Below are 22,346 nucleotides of genomic sequence, written 5' to 3'. Positions count from 1 at the left end.
AGTCTCTTGTAAAATGTAGACCCTGTGCTTTCGGGGCACAGACTGCCTCTCCTCCCACCAGTGTCGTGGGCGCAGCCTGACGTTTACTGTGTGAGTGTTTGACAGCAGCTGCTGCCCGCCGTGGTTCTTCGAGGTTAGAGACCCTGTCTTCTTTTCTCACTGTTTTTAGCCCAGTACCAGGCAGATAGTAGGCGCCTGCTTATTGTATGTTACTGAATGAATGGACGATGGCAGGATGAATGGATGAGTAAATGAAGGGAGAAAGTGATTGAGGACTGATTGCTAGAGTGCCGGTACTCTGGGGACTGAATGAACGAGGAAGCGTGTGAGACAGTGGGCTGGTGGTGTTTGCGTGTTGAATGGGACTGACTGGACGAGCAGGTGGATATTTGCTATGAGTGAAGGAAGAATTTGTTTGACTAAACAGGGACTCAGACCCACTCCCTGCACACAGCTCTCTGCAACCCCTGAGGCTCTTTGAAAAGTCAGGGCTCCAGGGAGCACAGTTTTAAAGCTGTCATTGCCAGCTCTTCCTAGCCTCTTCTCAGTAGCATGCCACCCCTGTGTACACCCCCAGAACAGTCCCTGGGTAGTGGCACCTGCCCTCCCAGGAACAGACTGAGTCTCTGTCTCTCACAGACCTCAAAGCAGACGAGAAGAGCTCATGCACCCTGCCTGAGGGTACCAACTCCTCGCCCCAAGAAATTGACCCCACCAAGGAGAATCAGCTGTACTTCACGTACTCTGTGCACTGGGAGGTGAGAAGGGGCTGCAGCCGCAGCTGTAGGGGAGGACGGCTCGGCCGGGCGGGAGAGGTCAAGCAGGAGGCTTGGCTCTCAAGCACTTCCTCCCCATCGCCAGGAAAGTGACATCAAGTGGGCCTCTCGCTGGGACACTTACCTCACCATGAGTGATGTGCAGATCCACTGGTTTTCTATCATTAACTCCGTCGTGGTGGTCTTCTTCCTGTCAGGTGAGAGCTGTGGGCTGGAGGGTGGAGAGAACAAGGGCCTGAGGTGTCACATGGCTCACAGGGGACTTCTAGGGTGTTCTTGGAGCCCAGTGTAGGTCAGAAACGGACATCAGGGCTCTGTGGGGGCATCAGGTACACAGAGATGAACAAGACTCAGCCTCCACTCTGGAGGGCCCCCCGGGGAAGACTGCGCCTCTCTTCACACACACCTTCGTTGGTTCATTCAACAAGGGTTCGTCATTGCTCACCCTTTTGGGGCCCCAGCCACACGCTGGATATGGTGTTGAGCAAAACTAACCCAGCCTCTGCCCTCACCGTCTATACTCGGGTGGCAGGAGAGAGACAGAAAAGCCCCGGACTGATGGAATTCCAGGTAGTGCTAAGTGCTAAGTGCAGAGAGGTGAAGGCTGCCTTAGAGAAGACCTCTCTGAACGAGGAGCCACATTCAGAGACCCAGGGAAGGACTCTTCTAGCCAGGGTCACATGGCCCTGCTGTGGGACAAACTTGGTGAGAAGCCAGATGACATGAGGGCGGGAGGGCAGGGGACATAACTGATCTTTTCAGTATCAGAGAGGAAGTAAAGATAATGTTGTCTTCATTAAACCTTTAGCCTGGGACCAGCTGTGGTGCTAATAAACACTTCACAAGCCTCCCGCCTCCTTCCAGCCAAGCCTAAAAGCAGTAAGTTAGCTCAGGGTCCGATAATCCGTTGTCTTAGCTGCTATACCGCTGCCTAGAGAGAAACAGCCCATGCCAGGGCCAATGGGGGCCTCAGAACTGTTTAGGGTGTGTCGAGAGGAGATGTCTTGAAGTGTGAGTCCTAGTTAAGGCAAAAGCAGTAGCCTGGGTTATAGGCACACAGGTGAGAGGGAGATGGGCCATGACCTGATAACCAAAAGCAATAAATAACCAGAGAGGTGAGCCTGGGAAGTTAGAAGGACCAATCACTGGAGGAATAGGGATGCTGTTCTCCCTAGAGTGGAAGCAGTGTCCTGTGACAGCCTCCACCAATCCCAGCAGCTCATTCCTCCCCCGACACTTGAGGGGTGACCCTCTGTTTGCTCCTCCCCTGGTCACTGAGCTGGAGCCCTGCCCAGGAGAGGACCTGAGGCCACTGCGTAGCCAGTTCCCACTGAAGAAAGCCACATGTGCCGGGGGGACCAGCAGCACAGAAGACTCAGCTGGCAGTGCTGACGGCTTCTCTTCCTCCCCGCCCCCCACCGCCCCGTTTGTTTCAGGCATCCTGAGCATGATTATCATTCGGACCCTGCGGAAGGACATCGCCAACTATAATAAGGAGGATGACATTGTACGAGGTCTTGGCTGGGGAGGGATGGACTTGCAGAGGGAGGGTGGTCTAGCAGTAGAGCTCCAGGCCTCCCAGACGAGGACTGGGGGCGGGGGTGGAGGGTTGTGTGATCATTCATAGCATAAACCTTGAAAGTATTAAAAAGGAAAACAAACGTTTAATGACTCAAAGTGCTTGGGATAGATTTTCTCATTTTATTTTGCTTTTTTATTTTATTTTATGTATTTATTTTTGTCTGTGCTGGGTCTTCATTGCTCCACACAGACTTTCACTAGTTGTGGCAATCGAGGGCCGCTCTCCATTGCAGTGTGAGGGCTTCTCATTGTGGTGGCTTCTCTTTTTGCACAGCACAGACTCTAGGGCACATGGGCTTAGTTGCCCTGCAGCATGTGGCATCTTCCCAGGCCAGGGATTGAACCTTTGTTTCCTGCATTGGCAGGCAAATTCTTAACCACTGGACCACCAGGGAAGCCCAGCTTTCTAATTTCCAAGCTTTCATAATGGAAGAAAACTGGATTGATTTATTTGATTGATATTGATTTGACATACATAATAATCCTTTATGTCAAAATAAACAAAACAGAAAAGTGAAATGGCAAACAATATATGCAACAGATTTTTTAGAAGATGATAGTTATACAATATTGTGAAGTAATTATCCTCCAATTAAAAATAAATGTTTTTAAAAAGGAAGATGATGGTTAAAAGAACTGGTATAAAAAAACATTAAAGTTCTCTAATGTGCTGATGAACAAAAAACACATACAAGGATACATGCTAATAAACATGTAAAAAAGTGTTTTTATCTTAGGCATAAGTCCCCAACATGGGCTTCCGTGGTGGCTCAGTGGTAAAGAATCCACCTCCCAATGCAGGAGACGCTGGATCAATTCCTGGGTCGGGAAGAGCCCCTGTAGAAGGAAATGGCAATGCATTCCAGTATTCTTGCTTGGGAATTCCCATGGCTAGAGGAACCTGGCAGGCTACAGTCCATGGGCTTTCAAAAAAGTTGGACACAACTTAGCAACTAAACCACAATATCAAGCCCTGCACTTGCAGTTTCAATCATCAGAAGACAGTTCTGGACCTTAAATTAGCACAGCTCTGTATATATAGTATTAATTGTTGGCAAGGTTAATGTGAAATAAGCACCTTTCATGCCACCTGTACAAGTGTAAACTGGTAATTTTCTGAAAAGTAGTTAATTGACAGTAAGTTTCATAAACTGTCAAAAAGTTAACTTTTCTTTTTTTTTTTTAAATTTTTGGCCTCACCATGTGGCATGTGGGATCTTAGTTCCCTGAGCATCAAAACCACAAAAATTTGATCTAGAAATATTCATAGCAGACTTGTTCATAATTTAAATAAACTGAATATAGCCTGATATCCCATAATAATAATTTGGTTATAGTATAATAAAGCTGTATAATGAAAAACTGTACAGCTATTAAATAATAATTGTAGAGAGTGTTTACTGACATGAGGTAATGCTCATGACCATCCCTCAGCTGAAAGTAACCAAGTAAATACAGTGTGATCCCAGTTTTACTGTTAAAAGCTATATACACATACACACATGTACATACCTAAAGGGCTAAGGAAATAGATCAAAACACAGTATTATTAAATATGTAAATCATTTTTATATTTTTCTGGTTTTAGTTTTTAATCCTTAAATGTTTACAAGTTTTATATTTTTTGTTCAATCTTTCTGGATTTTTAAAAAATTGTCTGTGATACACATTTACTACTTTTTGTTCATTTGAGTATCATACTAAAGAATTTTTTTTTTTTTACTTTATTACACATGTAAGAGCACGTACAGACATACCCAGAGATATTGTGGACTCGGTCCTAGGCCATCACAATGAAGTGATTATTACAGTAAAGCAAGTGAGACAAACTTTTGGTCTCCCAGTGCATGTGAAAGTTATGTTTATACTGTACTGTTGTCTATTAAGTGTGCAGTAGCAGTATGTCTAAAGAAGTACCTTAATTTAAAAATAGGGCTAAAAAATGCTAACCAACATCTGAGCCTTTATCTAGTCATTATCTTTATCTGGCCTCAATGTTAGTGGCTACTGACTGATCAGAGTGTTGGCTGCTGAAGCTTGGGGTGGTTGTGGCAATTTCTTAAAATAAGACAGCAGTGAAATTTGCTAAATTCTCAGAGCATCTTCACCAGGAGTAGATTCCATCTCAAGAAATCATTTTCTTTGCTCATCCACAAGAAATAGCCCCTTACCTGTTAAAATTTTATCGTGAGATGGCAACAATTCAGTCCAGTCTTTAGGCTCCACTTCTAGTTCTCTTGCTGCTTCCACTGCATCTGCAATTACTTCTGAAATCTTGAACCTCACAATTTCATCCATGAAGCTTGGAATCAACGTCATCAATATTCATATTTTGACCTCTTCCTATGAACCACTAATGTTCTTAATGGCATCTAGAATGATGAATCCTGAGACTTCCCTGGTGGTCCAGTGGTTAAGACTCCATGCTTCCAGTGCAGGGTGCGCAGGTTCAATCTCTTGTTGGGGAACTAAGATTCCACATGGCGCAGTTTAGCCAAAAAAAAAAAAAAAAAAACAGCATTAGAATGGTGAATCCTTTCCAGGTTTTCAATTTACTTTGCCCAGATCCATCAGAGGAATCACACTGTCTTACAGCAACTTTAGGCTTATGAAATATGTTTCTTAAATAAGACCACAAAGTCAAGACAATGCCTTGACCCACGGGCTGCAGGATAGACGTTAATGGGCATGAAGATGACATTAATCTCATTGTACATCTCCAGCAGAGCTCCTGGGTGATCGGGTACTTTGTCAATGAGCAGTAATACTTTGAAAGTCTTTTTTTTTTTTTTTCTGAGCAGTAGGTCTTAACAGTGGGCTTAAAGTATTCAGTAAACCACGTTGTAAACAGATGTACTGTCATCCAGGCAGAGTGGATTTAACGTAATTCTTCAAGGCCCCAGAATTTTTGGAGTGGTAAATGAGCACTGGCTTCAACTTAAAGTCACCAGCTACATGAGCCTGTAACAGAGAGTCAGGCTGTCCTTTGAAGCCAGGCATTGACTTCTCCTCTCTAGCTATGAAAGTCAGAGGTGGCATCTTCTTCCAATCAAAGGCTGTTTTGTCTATGTTGAAAGTCTGTTCAGTGTAGCCACTGTTAATGTAGCTAGATCTTCCGGATAACTTGCTGCAGCTTCTCCATCATCACTTGCTGCTTCACTTCGCATTTTTTCTTTTTTTTTCACTTTGCACTTTTATGTTACAGAGATGGGCTTCTCTCCTTAAACCTCATGAACCAACCTCTGCTAACTTCAGACTTTTCTTCTGCAGCTTCCTCACCTGTCTCAGCCTTCACACAATTAAAGAGGGTTGGGCCTTGCTCTGAATGAGGCTTTGGCTTAACAGGATCTTATGGCTGGGTTGATCTTCTCTCCAGACCACTCAGACTTTCTCCATAACAGCTATAAGATTGCTTTGCTTTCTTATTCCTATATTCACCAGAGTTGCACTTTTAATTTCCTTCAAGAACTTTTCTTTTGCTTTCACAACTTGGCTGACTATTTCGTGCAAGAGGTCTAGTTTTTGGCCTGTCTGAGCCTTTGACAGGCTTTCCTGTCTAAGCTTAATCATTTCTAGCTTTTGATTTAAAGTGAGAGACATGTAACGCTTCCTCTTACTTACACATTTAGAGGCCGTTGTAGGGTTATTAATTGGCCTAATGTCAATATTATACCTCGGGGAATAGGGAAGCTGAAGAAGAGGGAGAGAGATGGAGCAGCTCGTTGATGGAGCATTCAGACCGTACGTTTATTGTTTGCCATCTTTATGGGCACAGTTTATGGCAGCCTCAAACTGTTGCAGTAGTAACATCAAAGATCACTGATCCTCAGTGGTCCAGTGGCTGGAAGTCCATGCTCCCAATGCAGGGAGCCCAGGTTCCATCCCTGGTCGGGGAACTAGATCCCACATGCTGCAACTAAAGATCCTGTGTGCTGCAACCTGTGTGCCACAGCTAAGACCTGGTGCTGCCAACTAAATAAATAATTAAAAAAAAAAAAAAAGATTACTGAGACTAGAGCACTATAACAAATATAATAATGATGAAAAGTTTTGAAATATTGCAAGAATTACTAAAGTGTGATGCAGAGACATGAAGTGAGGAAATGCTTTTGGAAAAACGGTGCTGGTAGACTTGCTTGACGCAGGTTGCTACAGACCTTCGATTTGTAAAAATTACAGTATCTGTGAAGTGCTGTAAAATGAAGCACAGTAAAATAAGGTGTGTTTATATCATTTTTATAATCAGTAAAAAAACCCCAAAAACTTGTAAATATACCACTCAAAAACTATCACAGTGTTTTAGTGTGTTGGTTTACATTATTTTTTCATGCAGTAGGTTTGTGGCATGTGGGGAGGAAATTTTCCTTTCATACGGCTGTCTGCTTTCCCCATGTGACAGTCCTCTGGGAAGTACTTTCTCACTCACACTCCTGTGTAAGAGTGGAGCTGGTTGACACATCTGAGGGACCCTCAGCCCCAATCAGAGGATGTGGGTCCTAGGGGTGGTCCCTGCAGGAGCTGCCTCCTCGGAGCCCAGGAAGAGCCTCACTGTCTGGCCCTTTGCTGCAGGAAGACACCATGGAAGAGTCTGGCTGGAAGCTGGTGCACGGCGACGTCTTCAGGCCCCCGCAGTACCCCATGATCCTCAGCTCCCTGCTGGGCTCGGGCATTCAGCTCTTCTGTATGATCCTTATTGTCATCTGTGAGTGGCCCTGCGGGGCTGGGGTTGGGCGGAGGGAGAAGCACAGGCCTGAGTCTGAGAGAGGAGTAGGCTTCCCTTCCTGAGGCAGAGGGATGTGTCAGCATCTCTGGGCCAGACAGAAGCATCTGTCCCGGCAGAAGGGCTGGTCCTCTCAGCCAGAGGCCCCAGCGCTTTGCTGCTCAGATGTTGCCAGCACCGTCCATAGCCCACGCACAGCCACACTGCCACTGAAGCCACGGATTAGCATGGGGAGGTTGGCCTCCTTTTGCAGCCAGGCATTATATGACCTACCCCTTTCCATGCCAGGATTAGACTGGAATCAGGTCTCTTTTCTCAGAAAACACCCCCCAAAATGATTATATAGGGGCTCTAGGCAGTGCTGAAGTCAGTCTGCCCACTTTTCTTTTTTTGCTGATGTATAGTAACTGCTGCACCCCTCTGAACCCCAGCTAAGACCCAGTCTTCTCCTGTAGAGAGGAGGGCTGAGGGAGAAGGGAGCCTCGTCTAGCCTCACCTGCGCCGGGGCCCTGTCAGCCAGCCTGGATGGGGCCCTGGGCTTTGGAGACCCTGACTTCCCCTCTCTCCCATTCCCTCCTCAGTTGTGGCCATGCTCGGGATGCTGTCACCCTCTAGCCGGGGAGCACTCATGACCACGGCCTGCTTCCTCTTCATGTTCATGGGGTAGGTGTGTCTGAGGGGCTCGGGGCTGACTTAGGTGGCCTCCGCTTCAGCTAACAGGTCTCCTTGGTGTGGAACCCCACCATTTCCCCACAGGGTATTTGGTGGATTTTCAGCTGGCCGTCTGTACCGCACTCTGAAGGGCCATCGGTGGAAGAAAGGGGCCTTCTGCGTAAGTGTCCCAAACCTCCTCCCTGTGCTGGTGGGGAGCCGAGGCGCTTCCTCCTGGGCTCCTTGGGAGCAGCAGAGGCATGTCCTGGGGGATGTTCAAGGCCAGAGGCTGGGCAGCAGCACGAGGGGTGGGAGGGGTGCACCCAAGGAGGAGCCCTGGGCTCTCACCTCACCCGTGGGTGCTTACCTCTGAAGGCCTTAGTTGCCACATTGATGAAAAGAGGGAATTGAAATGTGATTTTTAGCCTGCGTTGTCCCATGGCTCAAACAAGTAGAAATAGGGGGTTCAGGATAATAGGAGTTGGGCGCCAAGCCCAGGTGTCAACAGTTTAAGGTCAAAACCTGATCAGCAGGGCTGCCAGGAGAACACCCTGCCCAGCAGAGTAAAGGGAGAATTACCTGCCACAGGCGGGAGAGGCCAGGCCCCACATCACTGTCAGCCTGCTTGCCAGCCTTGGTGCCGCTGTTCCTCTTGAGGAAGGTCAGCTCCTGACGATCGCTGTCCTGGTGGTGAGGAGAATTCTTGGCAGCAGAAAAGAGGAGAACACCTGGGAAACAGGAGGACAACTAGGAGTCCTGAGCCCCTTCTCCTAGAGCAAGTGAGCCCTTACAGGACCAGGGAAACCCCTGGTGCCAAACTGGGAAAAGCCTCTAGACCCAGCCTTCTGAAACCATTCTCACAACTTTCAAAAGCTCAGGGGAACTCAGGCTAGCCCAACTCTGGCTAATACCCTGGCACTTAGTAATCCCTCTGTATGGAAGAGCTTCAGTTGTTCTGGAAAGATCAAAAAAGTTTCCTGAGTTCATCACGCATCGGGTGTTTTTCTCGGGCTACTATGAATGCTTGATGCATCGGATGTTTTCCTTGGGCCGCTGTGTACTGAGAGCCAGGGATCTTGAGAACTGTAAAACCCAGCCCTCTTCTCCCCTGGTGAGACTTCCCTGATGAAGTCTCCCACCAGATAGCCTCCAAGTCTCCCTGGGTGGGTCCCAGCACAAACCCTGTCTGCCGGCATCCACCCAGGCCCCAAGGCAGACAACCTGGGTGGCTGCCTTTCCTCCTCCGATCCTATGACCCCCCGCCTCCCCTCAGCCATGAAGTGTGGATGGTTCTCCTGCCAACTAGTGCATGAATTCCTTCCCACCTCTATCCCAAGGACTCTTGGCCATGTTCAGGCATCTTTGCCCTTCTCATGGACCCTTGGCTATGCTAGACCTCCCCATTTTCTCTGCAAGATTGTGACCCGTCTCTGGTGTGGAGCTCTGCCTCCCTTCCCAGGCGGGCCTCTGCTGCAGTCATGCAGGTGTACGACCATGCCTCTCCTCTGGCACCTGTGTGGGTGGTTAAGTCTTAGCCTCCTACTCCTCCCCTGATTCTGACTTCAGTGTCCTCTTTGGCACCCCAGAGGGGCCGGGGCACAGCCTTGTGCCTATGAGTGCCACATGTGTTGTTCTCCATTTGTGGATATGAACTTTTTCCCTGTTCTTCCTAATATCTAGCACAGTGGCCAGTCCATAAATTTCAGCCAGGAGGATAGACAGGGGATTCCCTGCTACACAGCAGAATAAACCAGGACAGACAGGAAGGAGGAAATGACATGTGAGCTGGGCCTTGGAGAGGACAGTTTCCATTGGATGGAAGCAGCCAGCAGGGTAGCCTCAAGTTCCGGAATCTCCTGGACCCCAGTCCTGGCCCAGGTCTCTCCTTGGTTGGTGGCCTCGGCCAGCTCTCTGGGCCTTGGTTTCCTCATCTGTCCAGTGGGGGCTGGTGTCTCCAGGTGGTTGTGCGGATGCAAGGAGACTGCACATGGCAGGTCACCATGCAGCACTGACACTCAGGAAGCGGATACCTGAGATGCTATTAACTGTACCTTTGATAAAGGGCAAGAGTCAGAGACTGGAGGGGCAGTGGCCAGTTAGTGAGTGTGGGAGGCTACGGGCCAAAGATAAATAAAACTGGCCGTGAGGCTGAGCGCCAGATTGCAGGGCGCCTCGGGCATCGTGGCGGGCGACTCTCTTGGGTGCTCGGACAGCCACAGTAGTGAAGGAGGCTCAACTGTGAGTCTAGAGCTTTGGTTAACTGCCTGAGCCCCAGCCCCAGATTCTGACTGCATAGACTGCCCCACAGGGTGTCAGAAGTGGGACCTCTGCAGTCAGACAGACAGCCGGGGTCTGAACCTCTGTTGCACCCTTAGCTGACTGTGTGAAGTTGGCATGCGGGTTATTTAACATCACTGGGCCTCAGTGTCCTCTTCTTAAAAAGAGATAGTGGAGGTCCTTCCCATCTAGCCTGTAGGTTAGGTGAGATCACGCGCTTGGAGGCGGCACCTGCCGCCCTTAAGACGCAGTTAAAGCTTCCCCACCACTCTAGACGGTTTGGGTTGAGGTGCAGACCAGTGTGTTTAGTAACAGCTTTATCCGGTCATTCCTATTCAACAAATGCTTACTGAGCACACTGTGCTCTGAGTGCTGGGAGCACATCGGTGAGCAGGACATGGTCCTCCCAAGACCTCACATCTGTGAGGGTCACAACAGCATGAGATCACGAACTTGAATGAGGGCAAGGGAGGAGCAGGAAGCCCGCGTGGTCTAGAGGTCAGGGAGCGCTTTCTGGAAGGGATTATCTTGGTGCTGAGTCCTCCAGGACAGGAGGGCTTGGGAACCTGTAGTCTGGGTGCCCCGACTAGGGAGCAGTTGAGAGCCCCCCTAGAAGCAGCTCCCCAGCCTGGTGTCTCTCGCTTCCAGACAGCGACACTGTATCCTGGCGTGGTTTTTGGCATCTGCTTCGTATTGAATTGCTTCATCTGGGGAAAGCACTCGTCAGGAGCGGTAAGTGTCCTTCCCAGCCAGGGAGGGCCAGCTGTGCTCAGACCCATCCCCGCAGGTGACTTCCTGCTGTTTCCTTCCCTTTTCTGAGTCCCCAGAGGTCTGTTCCCAGCCCTGGGGGCTGAGGGCTGGCCAGGGTTTCCCCAGCCCTGTGCATCCATCTGCCCTGACCCTCCCATGGACTCTTTTCAGACAGCTGCCTAAAGCTCACTTCTCTAAAAGGAGCTTTCCACAGTCCAGGGGCCAACTGGGGAATTTCCCTTGTCTCAACCAAGGGAAAGCTGCCTGGTGTGACTTGATGAGGTCAGGATCCCAAAACAAGGCTCTCCTCGTCATGTCCCTGCCAGCTCCCGTATGAGGATTGCAGACTCAGTTGGAGATGGGGAGATGGTCTTGATTGATGAGCTGCAGGAGAGGTGGGGTAGGCATTTGCCATCCCAGCCTCAGTGGAGGGAACTGCCTCCCTCTCACTGAGGTACCCATTGAAGGGCCTTGGGTGGGGCCCACAGTCCAGGCTGCGGAGTATTGGGTTCTTCCCAGCGGTTCTGGGAGCTGCCCTCAGGAAAGACCGGGTCCTGTTCTTCCTCTCACTTCCTCTTTTTTATACCTGTCTCCCTTCTCATTCTCAACATTTTCCTCCCAATTACCAGCTGCTCACCATAAACACTCATTGTAGAAATTTTGGAAAGTACAGAAAAGTTAATGCAGATCTTTAATATGTTTTTACAGTCTTTTTTTTTTTCTTTGATTGCACTGTGTGGCTTGCAGGATCTTAGTTCTCTAACCAGGGATCAAACCTATGCCCTCTGCAGTGGAAGCACAGAGTCTTAGCCAGGAAATTTCCTATTTTTGCAGTCTTCTAACCTCTTTTTGTTGTTGTTCAGTCGCTAAGTCATGTCCAACTCTTTGCGACCCCGTAAACTGCAGCATGCCAGGCTTCCCTGTCTTGCACTATCCCCCAGAGTTTGCTCAAACTCATGTCCATTGAGTCAGTGATGCCATCCAACCATCTCATCCTCTGTCTCATCTCAACCTCTTTTTAGATGTATTTAAAATGGAATAATGTAATTGTAAAATTATAATAGCAAACATATAGTGCTTACTTTGGAATAAGTTTTGTTCTAAATACTTTACAGATATTTATTTCTTTCATTTTGCATGAAAAATGTAAGACTGCAAATGGGGATTAAAGAAGAAAATGAAAAATCAGTTGCAATCCCCCATACCCCATCTGAGGAAGTGCTGTTAACTTTTTGTCATAGGCCTCTCTGGGCGTGTATGCATATTTAAGTATTGGGACATTTTCATTAAAATGGAGTCCTGTACATACAGTTTGATATCCAGCTTTTCACTTAGTGGTATAGTGTGGTGTTTTCATTGAACAAAATTGGAAACACACTATTTGTGTACTTCTGTTTTTTTTTTTTCCACTTAACATAGCACATGTAATTTCCCTTTATTCTGACCCTTCATCTCCCCTTCCGGTTCTCAGGCCCTCCCTTGTTCTCTCCCCACATTCTCCCTGGTGACAAGGTCCTGTGGGATGCCGTGGTTCCTCCTTCACTTTGTGGCTCAGCTGGTCCTCCGTCTGCCCTCCGCTTTTCCCAGGGCTGGGGTCCACCCCAGGGTGGTCTGGCCAGGAGCCCTGTGTGGGGTGTGTCTGTAGAAGCTTCCCCACTATGGTGTCCTACTGAGCCCTTCCTGCCCTGGGACCCAAAAGGTCCCCATCCCCACTGCATGGCCCTGGCCTGGGCTTCAGGGCTCGTGGAGCCTCACAGTGCTGTGCCCACAGGTGCCCTTTCCCACTATGGTGGCCCTGCTCTGTATGTGGTTTGGGATCTCCCTGCCTCTGGTCTACCTGGGTTACTACTTCGGCTTCCGTAAGCAGCCATATGACAACCCTGTGCGCACCAACCAGATTCCCCGGCAGATCCCTGAACAGCGGTGGTACATGAACCGATTCGTGGGGTGAGTCTCCAGCAGGGGCCATGGGGGCGCTTCTGGGGTCCACAAGGCTGACACTTCCCTGAGCCGTCTCCTTGGGAAGACGTGGACGAGGGTACCCTCCCCGGCAGGGACTGCACCGTGGCTGGCTCTAGACTTCATAAGAGCTCAGCTTCACTCCAATATAGAGAGGACCAAGTTGTAGCCAGACTAGGTGTTGGCCGGGCGGGGGTGGGGTGGAAAGGTGCAGGGTGACAGGTTGCAACTGCCTGGGACCTTGGGCAAGCCACGCCCCTTCTCTGTACTGCAGTTCCCCATCTATAAATGGGGAGAAGGATGCACACCTCTTGAATGACTGTAGTGGTACAAAAGCATGCAAAAGCACTAGACCTACTCCACTGTGTTAGCACTCTCATTCTCACTGGCTCAGGAGGGAGCCCGAAGCTTCCAGTGGCCCAGGTCTCCCAGCAGTGTTAACCCTCCCATTCTCTGCAGTATTCTAATGGCTGGGATCCTGCCCTTTGGTGCCATGTTCATCGAGCTTTTCTTCATCTTCAGTGTGAGTACTGCTACCTGCTCCCACCCCTCACCTTCACCCACACCAGCCTTGTCCCCACCCCTCTGCTCAGGTGCTCTGCCACCTACTGCCTGTGAAATTTCAGACAGAAATTTTAACTTCTCTTAGCCCCCATTCTTCACCCTAAAATACAGTAACAGTCCTGCCTTTCATGACAGCTTGGAAGGTTAAGTGAGATGGGCCTGTGTGCAGGGTCTGGTGTGGGAGGGGCTCAGTGAAATTTCTAGAAGCTGCTTTGGCTGTGTTAGCAATATTGCCATTAGTCACCACCTTATTAGTAGCATTGTTGCATCTGTTTTGATTTCTGGGTCCGCACATGTCTTTACCTGTCTTGGTTACTCGGAACTGCTAGGAAAATGTGGGAAATGATGCTTAATTCTCAGGATCATTATGAGGCTGGAACATGATAATGTCCTTAAAAGGCACAGTGCTTGACATTCAGGAAATGCTTCTTAACTCAAAGCTGCTATTTTAATGATGACTGCTCCTCTCTCAGGCCTGCCCAGATGAAAGCTGGCAGAAGGGTTCTTCAGAGCCATCTAAGGCCAGCTGACCCAGCTCGGTGTCCAGAACAGAGAGAGGACTTTGCCCTAAATAAGTGCTGGACAAGCAACCACACCTCTGGAGTGGCCCAGTTTGCCCAGCTGATACCCCCTCGCCCACCCAGCCCTGCCTGGGATGGGTTGGCTGCCTGCCCAAGGAGGCCACCTGTATTCTGTTTGTGTGACCCCAGGCCAGCCACTGATCTCTCTGAACCTTGACTCCTTCACTGTAAAAGGCCACCCTTTCACAGGCTGACATGTGGAGTTGTGTGCATAAAGCATGTAGCATGTGCCTGGTACATGGTGAGCCACCCCAGCTAGTGGTGGCTGCTGTGTAATTTTGATTGGGGTGGGATTTGTTATTTTCCACAAGCTGCTGAGTTCAGGCTAGGGCCCACCCATGGTAGGATCAGCCATGCCCCAGCCCCTCCCTAGGGACAGCCTGGCTCACCCTCTGCTCCAGAGAGGAGAGACCAGGCCAGGCACAAGCCAGGACCACAGGCCCCAGTGGTGTCATGATGGTTCTCCATTCCTGCCAGTCCCGACTGTGGGGTGGAGTTCCCGAGCGCAGGCAAGGACTGCAGGGGCAGGGGCGGGCCCACTGAAGGCCGGCTCTGATGCATCCGCAGGCGATCTGGGAGAATCAGTTCTATTACCTTTTCGGCTTCCTGTTCCTCGTCTTCATCATCCTGGTGGTGTCCTGTTCACAGATCAGCATTGTCATGGTGTACTTCCAGCTGTGTGCAGAGGTGAGGGGAACGTGGCCAGCACTTGGGGGTAGGGGGAGCTGGGGCCAGCATCAAATGGGTCAGGGAAACTGGGTTTCCCACGCCACGTGGTTCCATGTCTTCTGAGGCCTTGGGCAAGTGCGTCACTTCCCCTTGCCGAGCTTCCGCTTGTTCAGCTATAGACTCGTTGTGGGTGGAGGTCACCATGACCTCATGACAGTACTTGTGAGTACTGAGTCCACTCCAGTAGGGATTTCTTCAACAGCTGGCGCCATTTCAGTAACCTGCCCTCCATCTGGGGACTAGCTCTTGGCAGAATGAGCAAAGTCAGGGCTCTGGGACAGACAGGCTGGGCTGAAACCTGGCTCCTCCAGTCGCTCTTGAGCAGTCATTTAACCTCTGTGTGCCTTCCAGACCTAACTCAGAGGGCTGCTTCGTGAACTCTGAGCTGATTCACAATCAGCACCTACAACAGGACGTGGCATGTGGTGAACGTTTGCTCACGAGATGCTAATGTTAATAGTATTCTTTGGTTGTTGATTTTTTAAATTGAGATGTAATTTATTAACAGTAATGTTCACCCTGTTTAGTCTGTAGTTGTGTAAGTTTTTAGAAATGCATGCCGTGGTGTAACCACCATCACAGTCAAGGCATAAAACCTTCACATGACCCCAAATATTACCATCCTTATACAGGGTCTTTAAGCTCCTCAGGCAACTGTGAAACTTGGGGAAGAGATTCAGCCTGGAGACAGCAATGACCCTTCTCTGTTTCCTTCTCAGGATTACCGCTGGTGGTGGAGGAATTTCCTAGTCTCCGGGGGATCTGCATTCTATGTCCTGGTCTATGCCATCTTTTACTTTGTTAACAAGGTACCACCCTGCATGAGGGAGCCCCTTTGCCCTTTCAGGGCAGGCCTGTAGGGAGGGGGTGCTGGGGAAAAACCTCTAGTGTCTAAATCTTACTTTTCTACCAAGAATGGGGAGGACCAAGGTCATTCTAGAACTGTTCCTGCTCTTAGAACAGAACCTTTTTGGAAAGAGAATATGTTTGGGTGACAAAAGCCTTCAGGATAAACGACAATGAGAATGTTGTATGGAGAACCTGTGAGATGACAACCAAAGCAGAGCTAAAAGGAAGTGTATCACCTTACAGTGCTTTTAAGAGAAGTAAGGTAATAGTGTTCACCTCAAGAAGACAGGGAGAAAAAAGAACAGTAACACGAAAGAATAAATGTAAACGAGAAGAGTTAAAGAGATAAGAACAGAAACTGCTAAAGCAGGCTTTAGCACTCAGATTGAGGGGCTCAGCTGTACTCACAGAGCTCACTGTCCCCAGAGGGTGGCTTAAGAGTCCAAACAGATCCCCACAACAGGTTTGGTAGATGTGCGCATAACACAGAAATCAGATGGGCCACTGAGGGGAGTCTGGGAGTTGCTTTGGTTGGCCCCTGTGTCACCTCCGGGACTTAGCCACTGTATTTTGGGTTTCCAAAGCAGGAAGTCCTCTGCTTATAACCAAGCTGTATTCTGAAACTAAACTAGAGCCATAGGCTGACCAAGTGAAGCTTGGAATTCCCTTTCCCAAAAACATCAGGTTGGAAAGGACCGTCCAGATATTTGAGTGCAGAATTCCACCCCTGCTTCCAGTTCCCTGACTGGCCCCATCTCCAGCAATCCCAACAAAGGATCACCTCGCTAAGGAGTCAGTCAGTGGTGGCCTGTGGGCTAGCAGGCCTGTTGCTGTAAACAGTTTTATTGGCGGTTATTCATTTACCTGTTGTCCAGGCTGTTTTTACACTACAGCGGCAGAGTATTGTAGTTTTGACAAGAGACCACATGGCTTCAGCTGTCGGCTTGGGCAAAAAGTTCGATCCGGTTTTTCCATACTATCTTCCAGAAAAATCTGAATAAACTTTTTGGCCAACCCAATATAACCTGTGCCTTTAAGAAGCTTGCTGAGCCCTGCTCTAGCACATCAGTGATGGAGGGTGTTCCCTCCTGACCTCCCATTCTCTTTAGATAGCTCCTGTCATTATTAAGGTCTTCCTTGATTCACACTGAAATCTGCCTTACTGCAAACTCCATCTTCAGATCAATCTTAATGCTGGAATCCTGCAAAACAAATCTAATTTCCCTTCTCTACAGCCCCTATTTATCAGAAACTCTTCTGAATGGAAAGTGACCAAAACCCAGTTGCAGCTGGCTTAAGCCAAAAAAAGAGAATGTTTTGGCTTATGTAACTTTAATAAGAAGTTGAAGTACAGCTTCAGGCTTGGTTAGATCCAGCAGCTTAAATGGTTATCAGGGCTCTGTGTTTATACCTCAGCTCTGTGTGTGTTTTCTTGGCTTCAGTCTGCAGGTAGGATCTTTTCACAAAGTAGAAGGATGGCCAGTAGCAGCCGTAGAGTCTCTTTTTAGCTTTGCAGCCCTAGCGATAAAAGAAAGTGTTTCCTCTGTCCTCATGTTATCAGTCCCAGGGAAGATGCTCACTGGCCCAGTCCTCTGTCGTCATACTATCAGTCCCAGGGAAGATGCTCACTGGCCCAGGTTATATGTCACCCTTCACTGTTCCTCATGTCCAGTAGGTTGGTGTACTCTGATTGACTAGCTTAGGCTTTGTACTGGAGTGACAGCCCCAACAGGACCACAGAGTAGGGAGTGGGTACCCAAGACCCCGGAAAAAAGGAAGACAAGAGCCAGTGTTGGGCAAGTGAAGCCTGCTTCCATAGCCGCCTACACAAAGGTCACAGCTCAGCCTCCTGCCCTTCCTGCCTCTGCCCGAGGCTTTCTTCTCTGCTCTAAAGCCAGCCCGAGAGCCTTGTCTGAAACATGATGGCCTTGGCCTGTCTGAACTCTAAGGAACTTTCTAGCACCGCCTTTTGCCTCACTCCTTTTCTGGTTTTCACTGGATTTACCACTACTCTGTCCCCCCCATCACCTTCACCCCACCTTCAGCCACAAGAAAGCCCATAAAGAGAGATGGGTGGTTGAGCTGGAAGACATGGCCTTCATCCCCCAGTTTGTGGCTATTTGACTTCAGGGAGATGGTCTCAAACAGTGACCCTTACTGTTTTCTTGTGGACTCCTGGCATTTTGTGACCATGTGTCTGCCCAAGAGCCCTGGAACAGGCCCCACTCGGGCCCTGGTGGGCAGGAAGGTCTTGATACCAAGGTCCCAGATTAGCTCCACTTGGCACATGACAGATTCCCTGGCATCACTGCCCAGGTCTGAGAACTCAGCTAAGGGGTTCAGATGCTCCAGGATCAACTCCCCAGGACTCCCATGTGACGGTAATAAAAGTGACAGAGCGCACTCAGGCGGAGAGCACCAGAGGCTGAGACAGGCTCATGGTGACCCTGGTCCACAGTCAGGAGCTGTGAACGCCTCTCTCCTCCCCCGACTTCTGTGCTCCAGCCATCCGCAAGTCTCCCTGCAAGGTTCTGGGGGCTGTGGAGGGTGGGGAAGTGGCAGCTGTGGCCTTCCTGCCTTCGTCATTCTGGCAGTGGGCCCTGAGGTCAGCCCCATCTCCCAGTGAGCTCCCAGGCCCTTCCCCAGGAAGACTCCTACTCCGACATGGAATGGCCTGGTCAGTGGATATGGGCCTTGGGCTCCTAGCCCTCTGACTCCAGGTTCGAATCCCAGCTCCTCTGTAAAATGGGTTAATAACCCACCATAGTGGTCGTGAGCATCCAGGGCGGAGCACAGGCCCTGGTGCTGATGAAGGTTCACTCTGGCCGTGTGCCCCACCTGCCCCTCACTGCCTGCCCACGAGGTCCGGGCCAAGGTTGGGGGACACCTGGTTGGCCACAGCAGGCTGGCACTGAGTGTCCCCCTTCTCTCCCTGTTCGCGCCCCAGCTGGACATCGTCGAGTTCATTCCCTCTCTCCTCTACTTTGGCTACACGGCCCTCATGGTCCTGTCCTTCTGGCTCCTCACGGGCACCATCGGCTTCTATGCAGCCTACATGTTTGTCCGTAAGATCTACGCTGCCGTGAAGATAGACTGATGGGGGTGGACCACGGTCTGGCCCACTGCATCCACGGACAGGAAGCCGCCCCGCACAGGGAAGTGCAGGCACGCAAAATAAAACAACTCCTGCTCGTTTGGAATGTAACTCCTGGCACAGTGTTCCTGGATCCTGGGGCTGCGTGGGGGGCGGGGAGGCCTGTAGATAAATCTCGCATTTTCTTCATCATCTTATTGCAGTTCTATGGGGGATGAGTTTTTTGTGGGTTGTTTTTCTTCAGTGCTAAGGAAGTTCCCTCCAGCAGGAACTCTCGGACCTGTTTATTCAGGTGTATTTTTGGTTTGGGGTTTTTTTCCCTTAGTTTTTTTTTTAACAAATGGATCCAGGATGGATAAATCCACCGAGACACTGGGTTCTGGTCACTGTCTCCACCTCAGTTCCTCAGGGCTGTTGGCTACCCCACAACTAACTGGAAGAGGAAACGCCCGGGGCTTCAGGGAGGTTTCTGAGCCTCTCATTGCCCGTCCTCACCATTGATGCCGCGACAAAGCACAGCTCAGCCCGGACTCGCATCCTCAGTGCCAACCAGCCTCTTCCAGCCCCTTCCCCTCCCTATTCCTTCCTCCCTAGCCTCCTCCCAGGGCCGCTCAAAGCAGGGCTCCCCACCAGGCCTCTGGTCATCTTGTCACTGGGAGCAAGCCCAGATCTTGGTTAAGCCAAGGAAATCCCCCAGAAGTACTGGGCGCCAAGTGCCCCAGGACAGCAGGAATCGCCCCTGCTCAGAGCAGCAGGAGTTTGCTGGACCAGAGGAGAGACTTGGAATGAACTGTCTTTCGTGCCAAGAAACCCTGGATCTGGGGTCAAGTATTTCGAGCCAAACGAAGCATTCACGCGTCTGTCTGGATGAGGGTCCTCACCCCTCAGGTTGCTCCTCAGCCCCTTCCTGGGTTGGGCGGGGAGGGGGATGTGCTGCTCTTTGCAGTGTGTGCTGGTGGGAACCCTCTCCTCCCCCACTTCCAAGGCAGGACAAGGCCTGGAGACCTCAGATCTCCTCTTTCGGTGGCTGGGAAGAGGCATTCTCTCCTTGACATCCCCCAGCCTCAGTGCCCACACACAGCTCTTTTAGCCAGACCCTGCCCCTTAACTTCCTGTCTGAGCTCTTGCCTCCTTTGGGGAACACCCAGAACACTACCTGCAAGAAGGAGAGTGGAAAGTAAGTTGTGTCCTTCCTTCCCTGAGTCCCAGGAAGAAGCAAGGAGCCTAAGTTAGAAAGAGGAGCTGACACGGATGCCTGGCTTCTTCATTGGCGCCCCCTCTTCCTAACCCCTGACCTCCCCTATGCCTGTCACAGACCTTTGCTCTCAAGTTGCAAGAGACCAAACATACCCTGGGGTCAGGGTTTAAGTAACAGCCGCTCACCCTTGCTCCAGCCCCATTAGGACCCCCACCACAAGACAAAGCTCAGGATGCTGGCTAAGCTAGGAACATACCCCCCTCACCCCCACCCCCATATTCTCCCAGCAGCCCTCACCAGCTCCACCAGTCAAACCAGTGATTTTCTCAACCTTGCCTCACAGTGACTCCGCAGTACCAAGCGGCGTCCACCAAGAATCAGGTTGGAGGAAAGGGAACCCAAGCAGTCGAGTATGAAAATGGAGTCTTGTTCATTCACATCTTGAATTTTTTTCCCTAATGGATTCTCTTTTGGGGGGGAGTGAGTAAACAGACTCCTCATCAAGGGTTCAGACATCAATTTTTCTGACTTTTTTAATCATCATTTTTTTTAATTAAAAGATGCCTGTATGCCTTTTTTTGGTCCAATTGTAAATAAATATGTCATTGTCCTGTTGTCATGTTTCTTGACTTTCTCGCAAGGGTTACAGGTCTGAGGTGACACAGATTTCCCCCAGTGGGTTGAGCTGAGTGGTTTCCCCTAAAGCTCAGTCTCACATCAGGCTTTCTGCCGCTCTGCCTGGTGCATGTTCAAAGTCTCTCCCACCTCCCCAACCCCTCCATACTGAGTCACTCAGCACGCCCCTCTGGCCCCCCAGGTAGGAAATGGCAAGTAAGTGTGAGCTTTGGTAGCAGTGAGACCTGGTTTTTAAAGGATTCCCAGCTCTAATAGTTTGCTGCTCACTCACTTCACCTGTCATGTAAGACTCTTTCAGTGTCAGGCAGTAGAAACTGGTCACACTGCCCAAAGCCCCAAGGATTGATTAGCTCATAAGTCATCAAGGACGAGTGGTTTGGCTTCAGGTCTGGATAGATCCAGGGGCACAAAGGATAGCCTTAAGATTCTCCCTGTCGTCACTCTGCTTTTCTCTGTACCATTTTATCCCATTGTCAACAGTCTTCCTCTGTGGGAGGCCGGCAGAGCATGGCATAGATCAGTCTAGGCCTACATTGTGCTGTGCTCACTCAGTCGAGTCCGACTCTGTGACCCCATGGATCGTAGCCCACCAGGCTCCTCTGTCCATGGGGGTTCTCCAGGCAGGAATACTGGAGTGGGTTGCCATGTGCTCCTCCAGGGGATCTTCCCAACCCAGGGATCAAACCCAGGTCTCCTGCATTGCAGGCAGATTCTTTACCATCTGAGCCACCAGGGAAGTCCAAGGCCTACATAAGCCAGTTAAGAAAGCCCAGAAGAAAAAGACTTTCCATTATGTTAGTATATTCAACATAGATAAATCCCAGGAAAGGTCTCTAAGGGGCCCAGCTGGGATTACTGTTTGTACATCTTGGACCAATCACTACATCTAGGGGGACTGAGTACTATTAACAGGCTGCATACCCCAAGGATATTGGATACTGTGAATTTCTGTCCACCAAAGTCACGTGGAATGGGTGATTAGGAAACAACGATTCACCATAGTAAGGGATACACAGCAAACAAAAACAATAGTCGCCTGTTAGGTCCATCCAGTCTTAGTACCGAACCAGTGAAAAAGATGCTGGTTGCCATTCATGGGATATTTCCTGTGTTCCAGACACTGTGGATACTTTCCATGTGTTAGCTCACTTAATCTTGAATATGATCCTCTGAGGCATGTTCTGTTATTAGCCTCCTTGACTCTGATGCTGGGAGGGATTAGGGGCAGGAGGAGAAGGGGACGACAGAGGATGAGATAGCTGGATGGCATCACCGACTTGATGGACAAGAGTTTGAGTGAACTCCGGGAGTTGGTGATGGACAGGGAGGCCTGGTGTGCTGCGATTCATGGGGTTGCAAAGAGTCGGGCACGACTGAGCGACTCAAGAGAGGAGGTTACAAGCCCCAGTAGTTCAGCTAGACTGCTGAGCCATCCCATGGCAGGTGAGAGCTGTGCTGCTACTGCTGCTGCTGCTAAGTCGCTTCAGTCGTGTCCAACTCTATGCGACCCCATAGACGGCAGCCCACCAGGCTCCCCCGTCCCTGGGATTCTCCAGGTAAGAACACTAGAGTGGGTTGCCATTTCCTTCCCCAATGCAGGAAAATGAAAAGTGAAACTGAAGTCGCTCAGTCGTGTCCAACTCTTAGCGACCCCGTGGACTGCAGCCCTCCAGGCTCCTCCGTCCATGGGATTTTGCAGGCAAGAGTACTGGAGTGGGGTGCCACTGCCTTCTCCAGAGAGCTGTAGTAGTACTCAACTGAAGAAGCCAGCTTCCAAAACCTGTTCTTCTAGCCACTACTATAGCTGCCTTCTTAAAAGACTTTACGTTTATATTTTAAATTATAATTGACAAACTACACAACTTGATATGTTGTTCAAATATATATATTTGGTCATGCTGTGTGGCATGTGAGATCGTAGTTCCCCAACTAGGGATCAAACTTGCAACCCCTTGCAGTGGAAGCGTAGAGTCTTAACCAC

General features: G+C 49.8%; 1 protein-coding gene across 3 annotated transcripts in view; it reads left to right on the top strand.

Annotated features, from left to right (window-relative positions):
- TM9SF4 (transmembrane 9 superfamily member 4) overlaps nucleotides 1-20,344 on the top strand; it is a 52,364-nt gene extending 32,020 nt beyond the window's left edge. For all 3 annotated transcript variants that reach the window (XM_086332435.1, XM_086332434.1, XM_086332436.1), the window contains 12 exons: nucleotides 640-758; nucleotides 862-973; nucleotides 2,213-2,283; nucleotides 6,927-7,059; nucleotides 7,659-7,740; nucleotides 7,834-7,909; nucleotides 10,654-10,737; nucleotides 12,527-12,702; nucleotides 13,174-13,237; nucleotides 14,427-14,546; nucleotides 15,308-15,397; nucleotides 18,385-20,344. In XM_086332435.1, coding sequence (XP_086188561.1) covers nucleotides 640-758; nucleotides 862-973; nucleotides 2,213-2,283; nucleotides 6,927-7,059; nucleotides 7,659-7,740; nucleotides 7,834-7,909; nucleotides 10,654-10,737; nucleotides 12,527-12,702; nucleotides 13,174-13,237; nucleotides 14,427-14,546; nucleotides 15,308-15,397; nucleotides 18,385-18,534 — 1,277 coding nt within the window. In that variant the 3' untranslated portion in view covers nucleotides 18,535-20,344. The remainder of the gene's footprint in view (nucleotides 1-639; nucleotides 759-861; nucleotides 974-2,212; nucleotides 2,284-6,926; nucleotides 7,060-7,658; nucleotides 7,741-7,833; nucleotides 7,910-10,653; nucleotides 10,738-12,526; nucleotides 12,703-13,173; nucleotides 13,238-14,426; nucleotides 14,547-15,307; nucleotides 15,398-18,384) is intronic.
- The last annotated feature ends 2,002 nt before the right edge of the window (nucleotides 20,345-22,346 follow it).

Source organism: Bos grunniens, chromosome 13, assembly GCF_055505025.1.
Source record: "Bos grunniens cultivar Pamir isolate PY7600 chromosome 13, Bosgru_T2T1.0, whole genome shotgun sequence".
NCBI classification, from domain to species: Eukaryota; Metazoa; Chordata; class Mammalia; order Artiodactyla; family Bovidae; genus Bos; species Bos grunniens.
The sequence above is the reverse complement of the archived record's forward strand: the minus strand, read 5'-3'. Positions and strand labels throughout refer to the sequence as shown.